The sequence below is a fragment of the Saccharomycodes ludwigii genome, chromosome IV, assembly GCF_020623625.1.
Source record: "Saccharomycodes ludwigii strain NBRC 1722 chromosome IV, whole genome shotgun sequence".
Classification (NCBI taxonomy): Eukaryota; Fungi; Ascomycota; class Saccharomycetes; order Saccharomycodales; family Saccharomycodaceae; genus Saccharomycodes; species Saccharomycodes ludwigii.
In genome coordinates, this window is record NC_060203.1 from 428101 (window position 1) to 441298 (window position 13198).

At 31.4% G+C, this 13198-nt stretch overlaps 4 protein-coding genes across 4 annotated transcripts; 2 read left to right on the forward strand and 2 right to left on the reverse strand.

The window, feature by feature from the left end:
• Nucleotides 1-733: 733 nt before the first annotated feature.
• On the forward strand, nt 734-1849 carry IDH2 (isocitrate dehydrogenase (NAD(+)) IDH2; the record flags this gene model as incomplete). Its single annotated transcript, XM_046077824.1, has 1 exon — nt 734-1849. The coding sequence occupies one exon, from the start codon at nt 734-736 to the stop codon at nt 1847-1849; it is 1116 nt and encodes a 371-aa protein (XP_045934213.1).
• A 254-nt stretch (nt 1850-2103) lies between these two features.
• Nucleotides 2104-4245, reverse strand: RUP1 (Rup1p; the record flags this gene model as incomplete). The annotated part of the gene is made up of 1 exon (XM_046077825.1): nt 2104-4245. One exon carries the CDS (start codon nt 4243-4245, stop codon nt 2104-2106), a length of 2142 nt encoding a protein of 713 aa, XP_045934214.1.
• Nucleotides 4246-5374: 1129 nt separating this feature from the next.
• Nucleotides 5375-8473, forward strand: SFL1 (Sfl1p; the record flags this gene model as incomplete). The annotated part of the gene is made up of 1 exon (XM_046077826.1): nt 5375-8473. The coding sequence occupies one exon, from the start codon at nt 5375-5377 to the stop codon at nt 8471-8473; it is 3099 nt and encodes a 1032-aa protein (XP_045934215.1).
• A 368-nt stretch (nt 8474-8841) lies between these two features.
• Nucleotides 8842-11763, reverse strand: ARP8 (Arp8p; the record flags this gene model as incomplete). Its single annotated transcript, XM_046077827.1, has 1 exon — nt 8842-11763. The coding sequence occupies one exon, from the start codon at nt 11761-11763 to the stop codon at nt 8842-8844; it is 2922 nt and encodes a 973-aa protein (XP_045934216.1).
• Nucleotides 11764-13198: the final 1435 nt, after the last annotated feature.

A 13198-nucleotide genomic window follows, 5' to 3' on the forward strand; every position in this document is an offset into this window, starting at 1 on the left:
ATCTATCATTGGTTCTGTTATATACTTTGAACAGTTTTTATGATTGTTTACTTACCAAAATTGCAAGCTCTGTCTGGATACAAAACTTATATCTCGCCTCTGCTCTCCTAACCTTCCCCTTCCCCCCCCCCCCCCCTTTTTTTTTTTTTTATTTTGTTTTTCACATCTTGAAATAATAAAATATAAACTTCACCTTGTATGAAATATCTTGCAACAAGACTCTAATTCTACATTTTTATTAGTACTTTTCCCTCATTTCTATGTTTAAATCTATAGCTAATTTCTTCTATTTCCATTTTCTCTTTCTCTTTTTTTTTTCTTTTTCTTTTTGTATTTATTTCCCTTTAATAGCAAAAAGTTAAAAGTAATCTAATTTATTTTCATTTAACTTTGTCTTTCTCGATTGTCCATCAATTAAAAGTTCTATTCTCTCTCTCTCTTAACTCCTCTATATATTTCTCTTTCTTTTTCATTTCAATCATTTTTTTTCTTTTCTTCCTATTTTTATTTATTTATTTTTCTCTTTTTTTTCATCATATAAATCAGATGTATCTTCAATAGTTGTGAAATAGCTATAATATTAAAGTAAGTCAGAAATAAGACAACAGAAAGGAAACTTTATCCCTCTATATTCCTGATTCAAATCCTTCCACTACTCCTCTCAACAATAACTTATAAGTTGCGTATATAAACAAATTATTTTAAAAACAAAAGAAAAGAAAAAAAAAAAAAGATGTTAAGAAACAATTTTACTAGATTATTAAGTTCCACAAGAAGTATGGCCACTTCTTACAAACAACCAAATATTGGTAGATATACTGGTAAAGCTGATCCAGCTACCGGTAAATACACTGTTTCCTTTATTGAAGGTGATGGTGTCGGCCCAGAAATTTCTAATTCTGTCAAGCAAATCTTCAAAGCTGCTGATGTTCCAATCAAATGGGAGTTCTGTGACGTCAGCCCAATTTTTGTAAATGGGGTCACTACTATTCCTAAACCAGCCGTTGAATCTATTTCTAAGAATTTAGTTGCCTTGAAGGGCCCATTAGCTACTCCCATTGGCAAAGGTCACAGGTCTTTGAATCTAACTTTAAGAAAAACTTTCGGTTTGTTTGCTAACGTTCGTCCAGCAAAGAGTGTCGAAGGTTACAAAACAACCTACGAAAACGTCAATTTAGTTTTGATCAGAGAAAACACTGAGGGTGAATACTCTGGTATCGAGCACATTATTACTCCTGGTGTTGTTCAATCTATTAAATTGATTACTCGTGATGCTTCCGAAAGAGTTATCAGATATGCCTTTGAATATGCCCGTGCTATTGGTAGACCTAAGGTTGTTGTGGTACATAAATCTACCATTCAAAGGTTAGCCGATGGTTTATTTGTTGAGGTTGCCAAGGAATTATCCAAAGAGTACCCAGACATTGAATTGAAGGCTGAATTGTTAGATAAAGTGGTTTTGGACGTTGTTTCCAACCCAAGTTCATTTGATGACGTTGTTTCTGTCTGTCCAAACTTGTATGGTGATATTTTGAGTGATTTGAACAGTGGTTTGAGTGCTGGTTCTTTAGGTTTAACTCCAAGTGCCAATATTGGACACAAAGTTTCCATTTTTGAAGCTGTGCATGGTTCCGCTCCGGATATTGCAGGCCAGAATAAGGCTAATCCTACAGCTTTGTTGTTATCCTCCTGTATGATGTTGCATCATATGGGCTTGAATCAATATGCTGATAGAATTCAAAGTGCTGTCTTGAAAACTATTGCTTCTGGTCCAGAATCTAGAACTGCTGATTTAGGTGGTAAAGCTAGCACCTCTTCTTTTACTCAAGATGTCATCAAGAGATTATGATTGTTATGTATTTAGCCCATTATTAAATTATGCAATTAAAAGAGTAAATATATTTAAAAAGTAGTATATATACTTATTTTATTTTTATTTTATTTAAAGTTTTTTGTTTGTTATGTATTCCATTCGATATTAACGATTACAATTATATATGTTATGATTTTCATTCTCCTTATCTTAGTCTTCGTCATCGCTTTGATAGTAAAACAAAAAAAAAAACAAAAAAAAAAAAAAACAAAAAAAAAAGACAGATCCAATTAAAGGATGGATGATGAGGTTACAGGTTTTTCATTTTCTATTATGGATTGGTCATCTTCATCTTGCTCCCCGTGACTACTGTCAACAGCAATTGTATTAGTATTGACTTCCTCATTTAAATCGATTAAATCAGTTTCTTTCTCTTTAGCTGTACACGTTACATTTTGATCTTTCTTATCAATAAAGGTGGCATTTTTTTGTAGATTCTCCCTTAAGAGCTCTACTTCATCCGATTCGTTAAACTGTAAAATCGAACTAGTAGCAGACTTTTGTTTGAATTTTAAATTTTCAAGTAATTTCCCCCTTTGACAATATTGCAATACAATTGGATACTCTAAATATCCCTTCTTTGTGGATTCCTTAACCACATCTATGACTTCTTGTGGTTCCACACCAGTTTCTCTAATGATATATGGTTCTTTCAAGGTTATTGTAATGTGTATCCATTTATTGTTTTTATTAATATTGGCATTAGTGGCAAAAGTTTTATTGCTAGACGTGTCAATTACATAATAATTGAATGGATTAATAATCACACTTCTTAACAAATAAACATCATTCTCTAAATCTAAGCTATAATGAGAGTTAGTATTATTATTGGCAGTTCCACCCAATGCATCCAATATACTTGGATTCAATTGCGCTTTATTGATATCATATTTATTGTTCAAGTCTGTTTTTATTTCATTCATTCTCTCAACAATTAACTTTTTTTTCTCTGACAATCTCTGCTTCACATCAATTAATGTAGAAGCAACGACATCAAGTTCATTCCCGGCGTTGTCACTATCCTTATTAACAGTATTTGAAGCACAATAATAATCTAAAGTGGTGTTTAAAAAGGACATTATAGATTTCCCCTGGAATGACTTGTATTTTAACATTAATTCACGGCTCAATTCATTGTATTCCTTTAACAACTGTTTTCTGGTTGCAAGTAATTCCTTATATACAAAATTCTTCAATATATCTTCAGTATATATTTGCGGATAAAATTCCATTGGTATTTCAACACCAAGGCTAGTGTTGTTGTTTGCTGCAGAACTATTATAAGTATGATGTTCTTCTTCGTCTAATATAATCGTAAAATTGTAACTTATATTCTCCAACATATTGCAATTTTCTTGATCCTGTTCAAAATCTTCTTCATCTATAATAAACAAATTATTAAACATCTTATATAGATTCCAGTCAAATTCATCATATGGGAAATGTAGCAAGTAAGTTTTGCAACTTTGTCTTTCATATTTTTTAGTAATATTCGACCAGTCGAAATAACACGACGACGTGACTAGCAATTTATTGAGTGCTGTACTATTAGCGGTATTACAGGAACTAAAGTCAGTAATCACGTCTTTGATAAATACATTTAGAATATCACTTAGATGGTCATATTTTTGTAGAGCCTTTATAGTCCCCGGATAAAAAACTTTATCGTTAAAAATAGTTGTTGAAATATAATTTCTATGACTGGGCAGTATAATTGTGGACAACATTTTTTGAAATTGCCATATAATTTGAGGGTGGGAATCTAAAAAACTATTATTATTGGCATTAGTATCAAGTAGGTGTTTTGGCTTGAATGGATGACTATTATGTTTGAACCAATTGATATCATAATTTAGGTCAACATTGTTAGTAGCTATAGTAGAATCAGTAACAGGCGTTAAAAAACTTGGTGAATATGGAAAATTGTATGCCAAAGTGTATAAAAATAGGGATAAATAACTTTGCATGATATATGATTGTTTAAATGGCGGCAACATAACTGTCGGCAAATTAACATCCGATTTGAAAATTACATTGAAATCAGTATTTAATTTAGAATTTAATTGGGAAATTATAGTATCCAAAGATAAATCCTCACGAGTTTGATCCCCATCATTGGCACTAGCACCATCATTACTACTGTTAACACTTGCTGTTTCTTCTTCATTTGCAGCAATGGTGCTAAAACTAGCATTATTAGTTGTCTCAGCAGTGGGACAAGAATTTAATTCACCTGTGAAAATATAGTTAATAGCTTCTTCAATATTACCATTTGTTGATTCCAAAGCCTTAACAGCGGTTTCTTTGTCTATTCCCATTTCCACAATTGTATGAATAGAGTCATCTGTAATTCTGTCATCAACGGTGGTCATTTTTAATTATTATTCTTTCTTGGTATTGCCTTTAGTGAAGTTGGTATTTTTTTTTTTTTTTTTTTTTTTTTTTTTTTTTTTTGCAGATTTAAAGTTACTTTTGAAATAATGATATAAGAGTATTAAAGCTAATATGTATGAATTGCTTTTGGAATAAAATTAAAAAAAGTTGTAAATAAGGTTAGAGTAAGTGGCTAAAAGCCAAAGTAGGAAACGGAACTGGGATTGTGAGGGTAAAAATAAGAGAGGGGGGGAAGGGTTCCAGACGGACAATGATACGGAGTTCGGATTTATAACCAATGCGGTAATAAGTATATCTAACAAACGTTTATAATATTATCATTTTTATACATTTTAAAAAGAAAAAAGAAAAGAAAAAAGTATATGAACATACGCAAACAAACACCAATGAAGGGCAGGGTAACCACCACCTACATATATTGAAAGACAACGGATTGAATGTTTGAGACAGCCCGCAGCAAGCACGGGAGAGGAAAAACAAATGTTTTCAGAAACACCCGCAGTAAAATAAATTTACTATTTTTTTTTTTTTTTCTTTTTTTTTTTTTTTTTTTTTTTTTCTTTGTTGCTGTTTGCCTCTGAAAGACCGCTGTGCGTTTTTTTATTTGTAAAAAATTATAGAATCCTCAAGCAAGAAACGAAGAAAATACTTTTTGCAATCACGGATATTCCCTCTCTCTTTTTCTCTCAGATTACTGTGCAGACAGCGGTAAACTTGCGGGAGTAAATCAAAAAGAAAGAAAGAAAGAAAGAAGAAAAAGAAACAAAGAAAGGCAATTTTCTTTTTTTTTTTTTCTATTTTAATATATATAAACTATATATATAATATACATTTTGTATCTTTTTACTGCGGCAATAAATTGCAATCTATCATGACAATTTATCTTTTTTTATTACAAACTTAACACACTTACATATACCTTCTCCCCTATTGCTATTATTTCTATTTATTCCTTTTCTTCTTCTTCTGCTCTTCTCCTTTCTTTCTTTTCCTTTCCTTCACTTTCCTTTACTTTACTTTACTTTTCTTTTCTTTCCTTTCCCTTCCTTTTGTCTTTAGAAAAGGAAAACAAGGAGTGGGACAATAACAATAATACTATTAATAATAATGAACATGGACTCCAATATAACGGCTTCTACAACTCCCGTTAATAATACCTCCCGACAAAATGTACCGGCAAATAACACCTCCCAACAAAATATATCATTTACTCATAAACTATATAACATGTTAAATGATCCTTCAATAACTGATTTAATATGGTGGTCTCATTCAAATGAGAGTTTCATAATAAAACCCAATGAAAAATTTTCTCGAGCTTTAGCTGTTTATTTTAAACACACTAATGTGGCTAGTTTTGTCAGGCAATTGAACATGTATGGTTTCCATAAAATTAACAACAACAATAATGGCACCGCTACTAGTAATGGTGACCTATCGAATACTGGTACAAGTAATAGTACAAATGACGGTATAAATTTATGGGAATTTAAACATAGCAATAATTTTTTCCGTAGAGGTGATATAGAAAGTTTGAAAAAAATTACAAGAAGAGCTTCTAAAAACAATATTACAAGAAATAATAGTGCTTCTAGTCTAAATATGGGCACTCATACAAGTGTGCTTGGTAGTACTAGTACTAGTAGTATTAATACCAATAATACCACCACTATTCCATTCGACACGATACAACAAAAACAACAGCAAAATGAATTTCCATATCAGCAAAAAGATAAGGAAAATAACATTAATACGTCCACTATACAGGCAAATATAAATAGTCATACAACTCACAATAATTGTAACAACAATAATATCAGTTCACATGACACTTATAACAACAGCACTAATAGTAATAATAATATTCCATACTCCGTAATAGATGCTCGATTTAATGAGCTAACTTATAATTTCCAGATGTCTCAAAGAGATCATAATACCAGATTAGATCATGCTTTAGATGAATTAAGAAATACCAATGTAGATATTGTCAGATTGATAGATTTAATCCAAGTCTTCATTTCCATGAACAACAGTGATTTAAATCTTAAAAATAGTAAAGATAACAGTATAAATAATAATAATAATAATAATAACGATAATAGAGATTTTGATGTTTCACAACTAGATTTTTTTAATACTGAACTTTTCAAATTTAAAACCAAGATTATGACTAGGACTCAAAGGAATTTAGAATTTTTAAAATCCAGATATTCTTCAATATGTTCCAACACTTCATCATTTCAACAACAACAACAACAACAACAACAACAACAACAACAGCAGCAGCAGCAGCAGCAGCAGCAGCAGCAGCATCATAATAGTAGCAATAACCCTAATATCAATCCTGACTTTAATACCAATATTAAAGTCACTGCTAATCCTACTAGCAGTACTGGAAATAATAACAATAACTACAACTACTACAACAACAACACCAACAACAACGGAAACATCAGTACCATAAGTACTCCTGTCCCTATGGCTATTTATCAAAATAACAATAATGTGAGTAGTGTTTCAACACCTATACCAAGTAACCTCCAACAACAGGATATGGGCTACTTTCAACAAACGCCATCATTCAATTTAATACGTAATCCGTTTGCCAAAAACGGCAATGGCAACAATAACGGCAATAATAAACCTAATACTAAACCTAGACATATGAGTGTTTTAATGGATCCCCTGGCACCCGCGTCTCCATGTAGATCTCCTCCTGGTGCTGTTAAACAACAGCAACAATTGCAATATTACAATCCCCTACACTCTCAACAACAGCAAGTACAAATACAAGTACAGGTTCCTCCACCTCCACCACCTGCATCGCTAACTAATACTGCATATAGTAATAATAACTACAGTCAAGATCAACATCACCTTCGTCAAAGTTCACAACCGGAAATAAAAAGAAATATAAGTTCAACACCCAACCATAATATTAATAACACTACTGGTATGAAATTTGAGGAAAAATCTTACACTCCGCCGCCTACTTATAAGGCAGGTGAGCCTATGCCATATAAACCAGTTTATCCATATGGGGTTATACCTGCAGCGGCGCCAGCTGTTACTTCTACTCTTGTAGAACAGCAGCGTAGCAATAGTAATAACAACAATACTGGTAACATTGTTCTTAAAGAAAAACATTCCGATAATATAACTACTTCCGTTAACAATACGTATACGGAAAATATTCATGGTTCAAATAACAACAATATAGCCAAACCTACACCGATAAGCTTGAGTTCTCGGACACCACTTTTACAAACAATGCATAACGGAAGTCAACAACAACAGCAGCAGCAGCAACAGCAGCAGCAGCAACAGCAGCAGCAGCAGCAAATTAGACATTCTCCAGTTCCTTTAACACCACAACAAAATCAAATATTACAGGTCCAGCAGTTGCAACAACAACAACAACAACAACAACAACAACAACAACAACAACAACAACAACAACAACAACAACAACAACAACAACAACAACAACAACAACAACAACAACAACAACAACAACAACAACAACAACAACAACAACAACAACAACAACAACAACAACAACAACAACAACAACAACAACAACATCATCATCATCAACAACAACAACATTATCCTATGAATTCAAATAACGTTACTCCATATTTAGCCAATCCATTGTTGAACAGTTCCTTACTGCGAAAACAAGAAAACTCTAATGAGAATATAGTACCTTCTCCTACATTAACGTCTGCTCCACAAGACGGAACCACGAATAACAATGTTACTAATATAGTCTCCGTAAATGGTGAGGCTGAAGCATTTAAGACTCAAGACACATCCCCCAATATTAAAGGAACAGATGCTTCTACTACTACAAACACTAAGAATACCATCGACAATCATAATAAACCCGGGGTTAGTGCTGTTTACGCTTTATTAAACGACAACAGCAGTAACACTAAAAAGGATATTCAAAACAACCGTGAAAATGAAAATGAAAATGAAAATGAAAATGTTATTAAATCTAGTAACGATTTTGAAGAAAAACAGATAAAAAATAATACAGATACAAACACTATTATAAGTAATAGAAATTGTCAAGAAGTTAATGATAAGGTACTGACAAGGAAGTTGGACGAATATGCTGATGCTGATATTAGTAAAGATCATAAGAATATTAATGAGGAAGGTCATATGATCAAAAAACAAAAGAATATAATGTAATTAACTTTATAGGAGCCCTTTTTTAAAAAGAAAATGAAGAAAAATATTTAAGTGATATGGCAATCATTACAAGAGCCCAATTTTTTTTTTTTTTTTCCCTCTTCCTTTCTTTTTTTCTTTCTTTTTTTCCCCTCCCCGCTTTGTACGTTTAAACATATATAGTTTAGTACCATTGTACTCTACAATTTCCCCCAATATAATTATTAATGTAACAATATCACTCACATTATGCATTTTTTTTCTTTCTTTTTTTCTTTTTTTTTTCTTTCCAAAAAAAAAAAAAAGTCTATACGTATGTTCACATTTATTTTCTTCAAATCTCTGATCATTTAATTGTCTATTTAATACAAATTTTATTAAATCATGCACTAATATTCAAAAATACATTTATATTGTAAAACCCTACTTCCAAGGGCATCCCAATCTTTTTGAGTAATGTACAATTCTTCAACTAGTTTAATATTAGCTAAAACAGTCCCACCTTTCCAAGCGGCAATGATTGGATCTGTTGGCGAAGGTATGACATTGACACCTAACACAATTTCTTCTTCTTGGTCAGTACTATTACTATTTGCGTTACCACTATTATTGCTACCTGCTATAGTCTGATCGTTTGATAATTTTTTATACCACGCTTCCAATATATCGTTAATCATGTTTCTAATCAATTCATCCCCTTTATTTTCATTGTTGTTAGCAGGGTTGTCATTATTACTGTTTGTCATACTATGGTTATTACCATCCGATGATGTTTCTGTATTATTACGAACTATGCTGGTAGCATTGGTGCTGGAATCCCCAGTAGTGTTCCCCATGGTCAATTCATTTTGAATGTTTTTCAATCGTGAATGTAGTTTTTTCAACATATTGGGAAATAAATTTGAAGCCAAGATTCTTGGCCTATAAATATTAATTCTATCCGTTAATATGGAATTCAAACTAGGAAACAAGGATCCGCCACCGACAATTAAAATATTATTGTAATAAATTTTTAATTTGGAAAATTGATTAGATTCAATGCATGCGTTTAAAATACTTTCCACAATTGCCTTTTCCAAAGGAGTATAATTCCCCCGTGTGTTACAATTTTTGGCAGTGATCAAATTGTTTTCACTGTTATTATTTTGACCAACAACATTTTCGTTCTCTTCTTCAGTATCTCCACCGCCATTGCCACTAATCGCATTATTGTTATTACCAAATGTTGAAGTTACTGTATTCTTAAATGTTGGATCAGTACCAATTAACATATTTAAGGCCTTCTCAACAATATCATAGTCCGTATCCATATCGCAATACAATCCACTGCCATTACCGCAACAGTTAAGCTGAGAGGTGGAAGTTGGATTGTTTGGAAGATTTGTATAAACATCTTTGCTTGTAGTATAAATATCTTTCAAAGCCGGACCCGATTCATCATTTTTTTCATGCAAAAGCCTAATTAATCCAGGGTAAAAATAACACATTGGCGCAGTAATAACTTCATCAAATATCTTGAAATCGGCCTTCAAACTTTTCCCTGTTCCATCAGCGCCATTGTTTTTATCATCCTCGGTGAATTTAACTGCATTATTAAATAATTGCACAGTAACATTTGCATCTTCAAAAGTACAATACTCTTTTTTTAAAGTCTCAATCAACAAGTTACTATTTCTAGAAATAGCATTTAATTCCAACTCAATGGGAAATTTCATTTCTTTTAAAAAATTTCCAAAGATTTTAGTAATATCATCATCACCATAGTTTAAAACAATTTCGCTTTGAGGAACAATCGCGCCATCTAATAAGCAACTAATCTTGGTCTTTGTAGCACCGATATCAACAATACACGAACTTTGACTAATACCGCAACCATAGGTTGTGGCTACGCTTTCTTGAATAATGGCCACGGACTTTAACCGTAGTTCATTTAGTAATAGGGAAATTAAAGTTTCCACATATATTTTGTCATATAGATCAGGAACAATCAAGATACATTTATATTTATTGCTCCAGTTAGACTGATTACCCAACTTTAACAAGTTGGTAAAGCAATATTTAAATAATAGATAAATATCACCTAGTAACAGCTGGAAAGAATGTTTGTAGTAGGGGTCGGATAAATTAAAACTGGTACTTAGACTTTTTGTATTATCATTAAAGGGATACCTAATGTCATATTTCTTAGGATCGCACAACTTGGCTTCATCACCAAAAAATATTGCGCTACTATCAGTGTTAATCCACTTTGGTCTATGAATATCATTTTCAGGAGATATCTCTGCTACTTCAACGCTTTTGTTAAACGATAAAACCTGATTTTTAGCATCATTAGGAACTTTTCTTTTATAATATCTCATCCTCTCCAAGAAATTTTGTCTAATTTCCTTCTGTAATATCTTATATTCAGGATCGCCTCTTATATCAAAATCTAAGGTGTTATAAGAACTACAGCTGTTTTTTAAAGAAGCTATGCAGTTTTCTACAATATGAGGGGTTTCATCATTAGAGAACCCGATTTTCAAAAATCTGGAACCAGGATTAATAACAATAGCAGGCAAGTTGTCAGTATTATTATTGTCTCCATTGGTGGTATTGGAGTTAGTACTAGTATTTCTTAAGGCTTTTCTTTCCCTCAATGCAAATATTTGATCATCGTTTCTAATATAGTTGCTCGAATAATTTTTTTGGTTGATTAAACTGACAGTTTTAATAAAGCCATAAGAAGCCACGCTTTCATTGTCTATTTTTTCAATGCCGATTTTCTTGATTTTTTTGGAAAACTCCTCAGCAGCTTTAATACGTCCTAACCTTCTTTTTTCTAGCAAATGTGTGGGAACCTTTTTCGAATTATTGTTAGTAGAGTTGTTAGATCTTTTATTATTATTATTATTATTATTATTATTATTATTATTATTGGCATTTTCAATTTTATCATTTGTGAGTTTGTTACTACTATTAGAGGTAGCGTTGCGATTACTAGTATCTTTACCGTTACCAGTGGTACTAGTGGTTTGTCTATGTAATATTTGTTTTTTCAAAGGTGTTTTACCATTGGTAATACCATTACTGACATCGATACCAGTGGCAACAATTGAATTAGAACTAACTGGCGATAAGGAAAGGGGTGTATTATTTATAGAAGAATCATCAGCACCCATATCTATATCTATTTCATCATCATTATCGTTATTTTCTTCAGATTCGTTGATTACTTCATCATATTCCATATTAGTATCACCAATGGCATCTTTTGCAGCATTAGTATTATTGCCTTTTTTGGGAGTAGAATCGGAAGAAATGGCTGCCATTTTCGTGTGTAGATGTTTGTGTTTTTTTCCCCTTCTTTCTTTCTTTCTTTCTTTCTTTCCTTTCTATTTATTTTAGCCTTTTATATTTTCAATTGGACTAGGAGTATTATCGTTTATTTATTTATTTTTTTTAACTTGTTTTGACCAAGAAAGTAAATTTACTTGGAAATTAAGTTAACTAATAACTGCTCACATTTTTTTTTCTTTTAATTTATTTTTTTTTCTTTTTTTTAACTATGATAGTTTAACATTATAGAACAAAATATATATATATATTTATAACTGAATAGAGAAATGTGATATATAAATCATTCTATACGAAACCCTAATTCAGGGCAAAGTGTTAATATTCAGGGGGAGCGGTGGCAATAGAAATATATAAATAACAAAGCAAATCAAAATAAAGTTCAGCGGCTAAAGAACTGCTTATTATTACATTTTTTTAAATATTTATTCACTATTCATTATTCATAATTATATAACATTTAATTTTCAGTTAATTAAAAGGAAAAAAAAAAAAAAGAATATTAAATTGAATAGGGTATTCGGGCTGTCCGTACACGTTAATTATTGGAATAACTTAAAACACCTTCATTATTAAAAAAAAAAAAAATCTTAATTACTAAAATTTATGAGAAATAACATCTTTTGCCGCCATTCTCTTTCTCCGTCTTCCCCCTTAACAAAAAAAAAAAAAAAAAAAAAAAATATCTCAATATATTACAGCAACATATTACAATTAATTTTAAATATACTGAATGTTATTTGGTCCGAATGTCATGCATAAGTTGCAAGTGGAAAAAAAATGACCCTCTCTTTCTCCGCAATTAAACCAAAATTTAAAATTTGGGCTCCAAAGAAAAAAAAAAAAAAAAAAAAAAAAAATTACCTCGGATCAATACATCACATTATACGAAAAAGCATTAAGCCGAAGGCATATAAGGGAACGCAATGTAACAATTTGGTTAATAGTGGCAGTGATAATTCGCAGTCTTAATGATGGCAGAGTAGCTGGAAGTGTTTAATAACCTTTTACAAATAACTTGTCCTACAGAAAAATAAATTGAGCGGATAGAATACTTTGGATAATCACTTTTGTTTGCCGGATATTGACTTCAAGAACAACAACACAAAAAAAAAAAGGTAAAAATAAAAGCAAGGGAGATAAAAAAAAAAAAAAAAAAAGATTTTAGATCTGTATATGTGTATATATGCATAGACATAGATAATATGTTAGGTACCCGAACATCATTTCGTTTTGCTTACTTTCCAGACAGATAACCGTGTCCTTTTATTATTATTAATTTTTTTTTTTTTTATAGAATTCTTTTTGCCTAAGAAATATACCAGTAAAAGCATATGAAATAGGCTCAACTGTAACTCAAAAATCACTTAATGTTATACCTTAACGTTAAATGGGCGAGAGGAAGCGGAA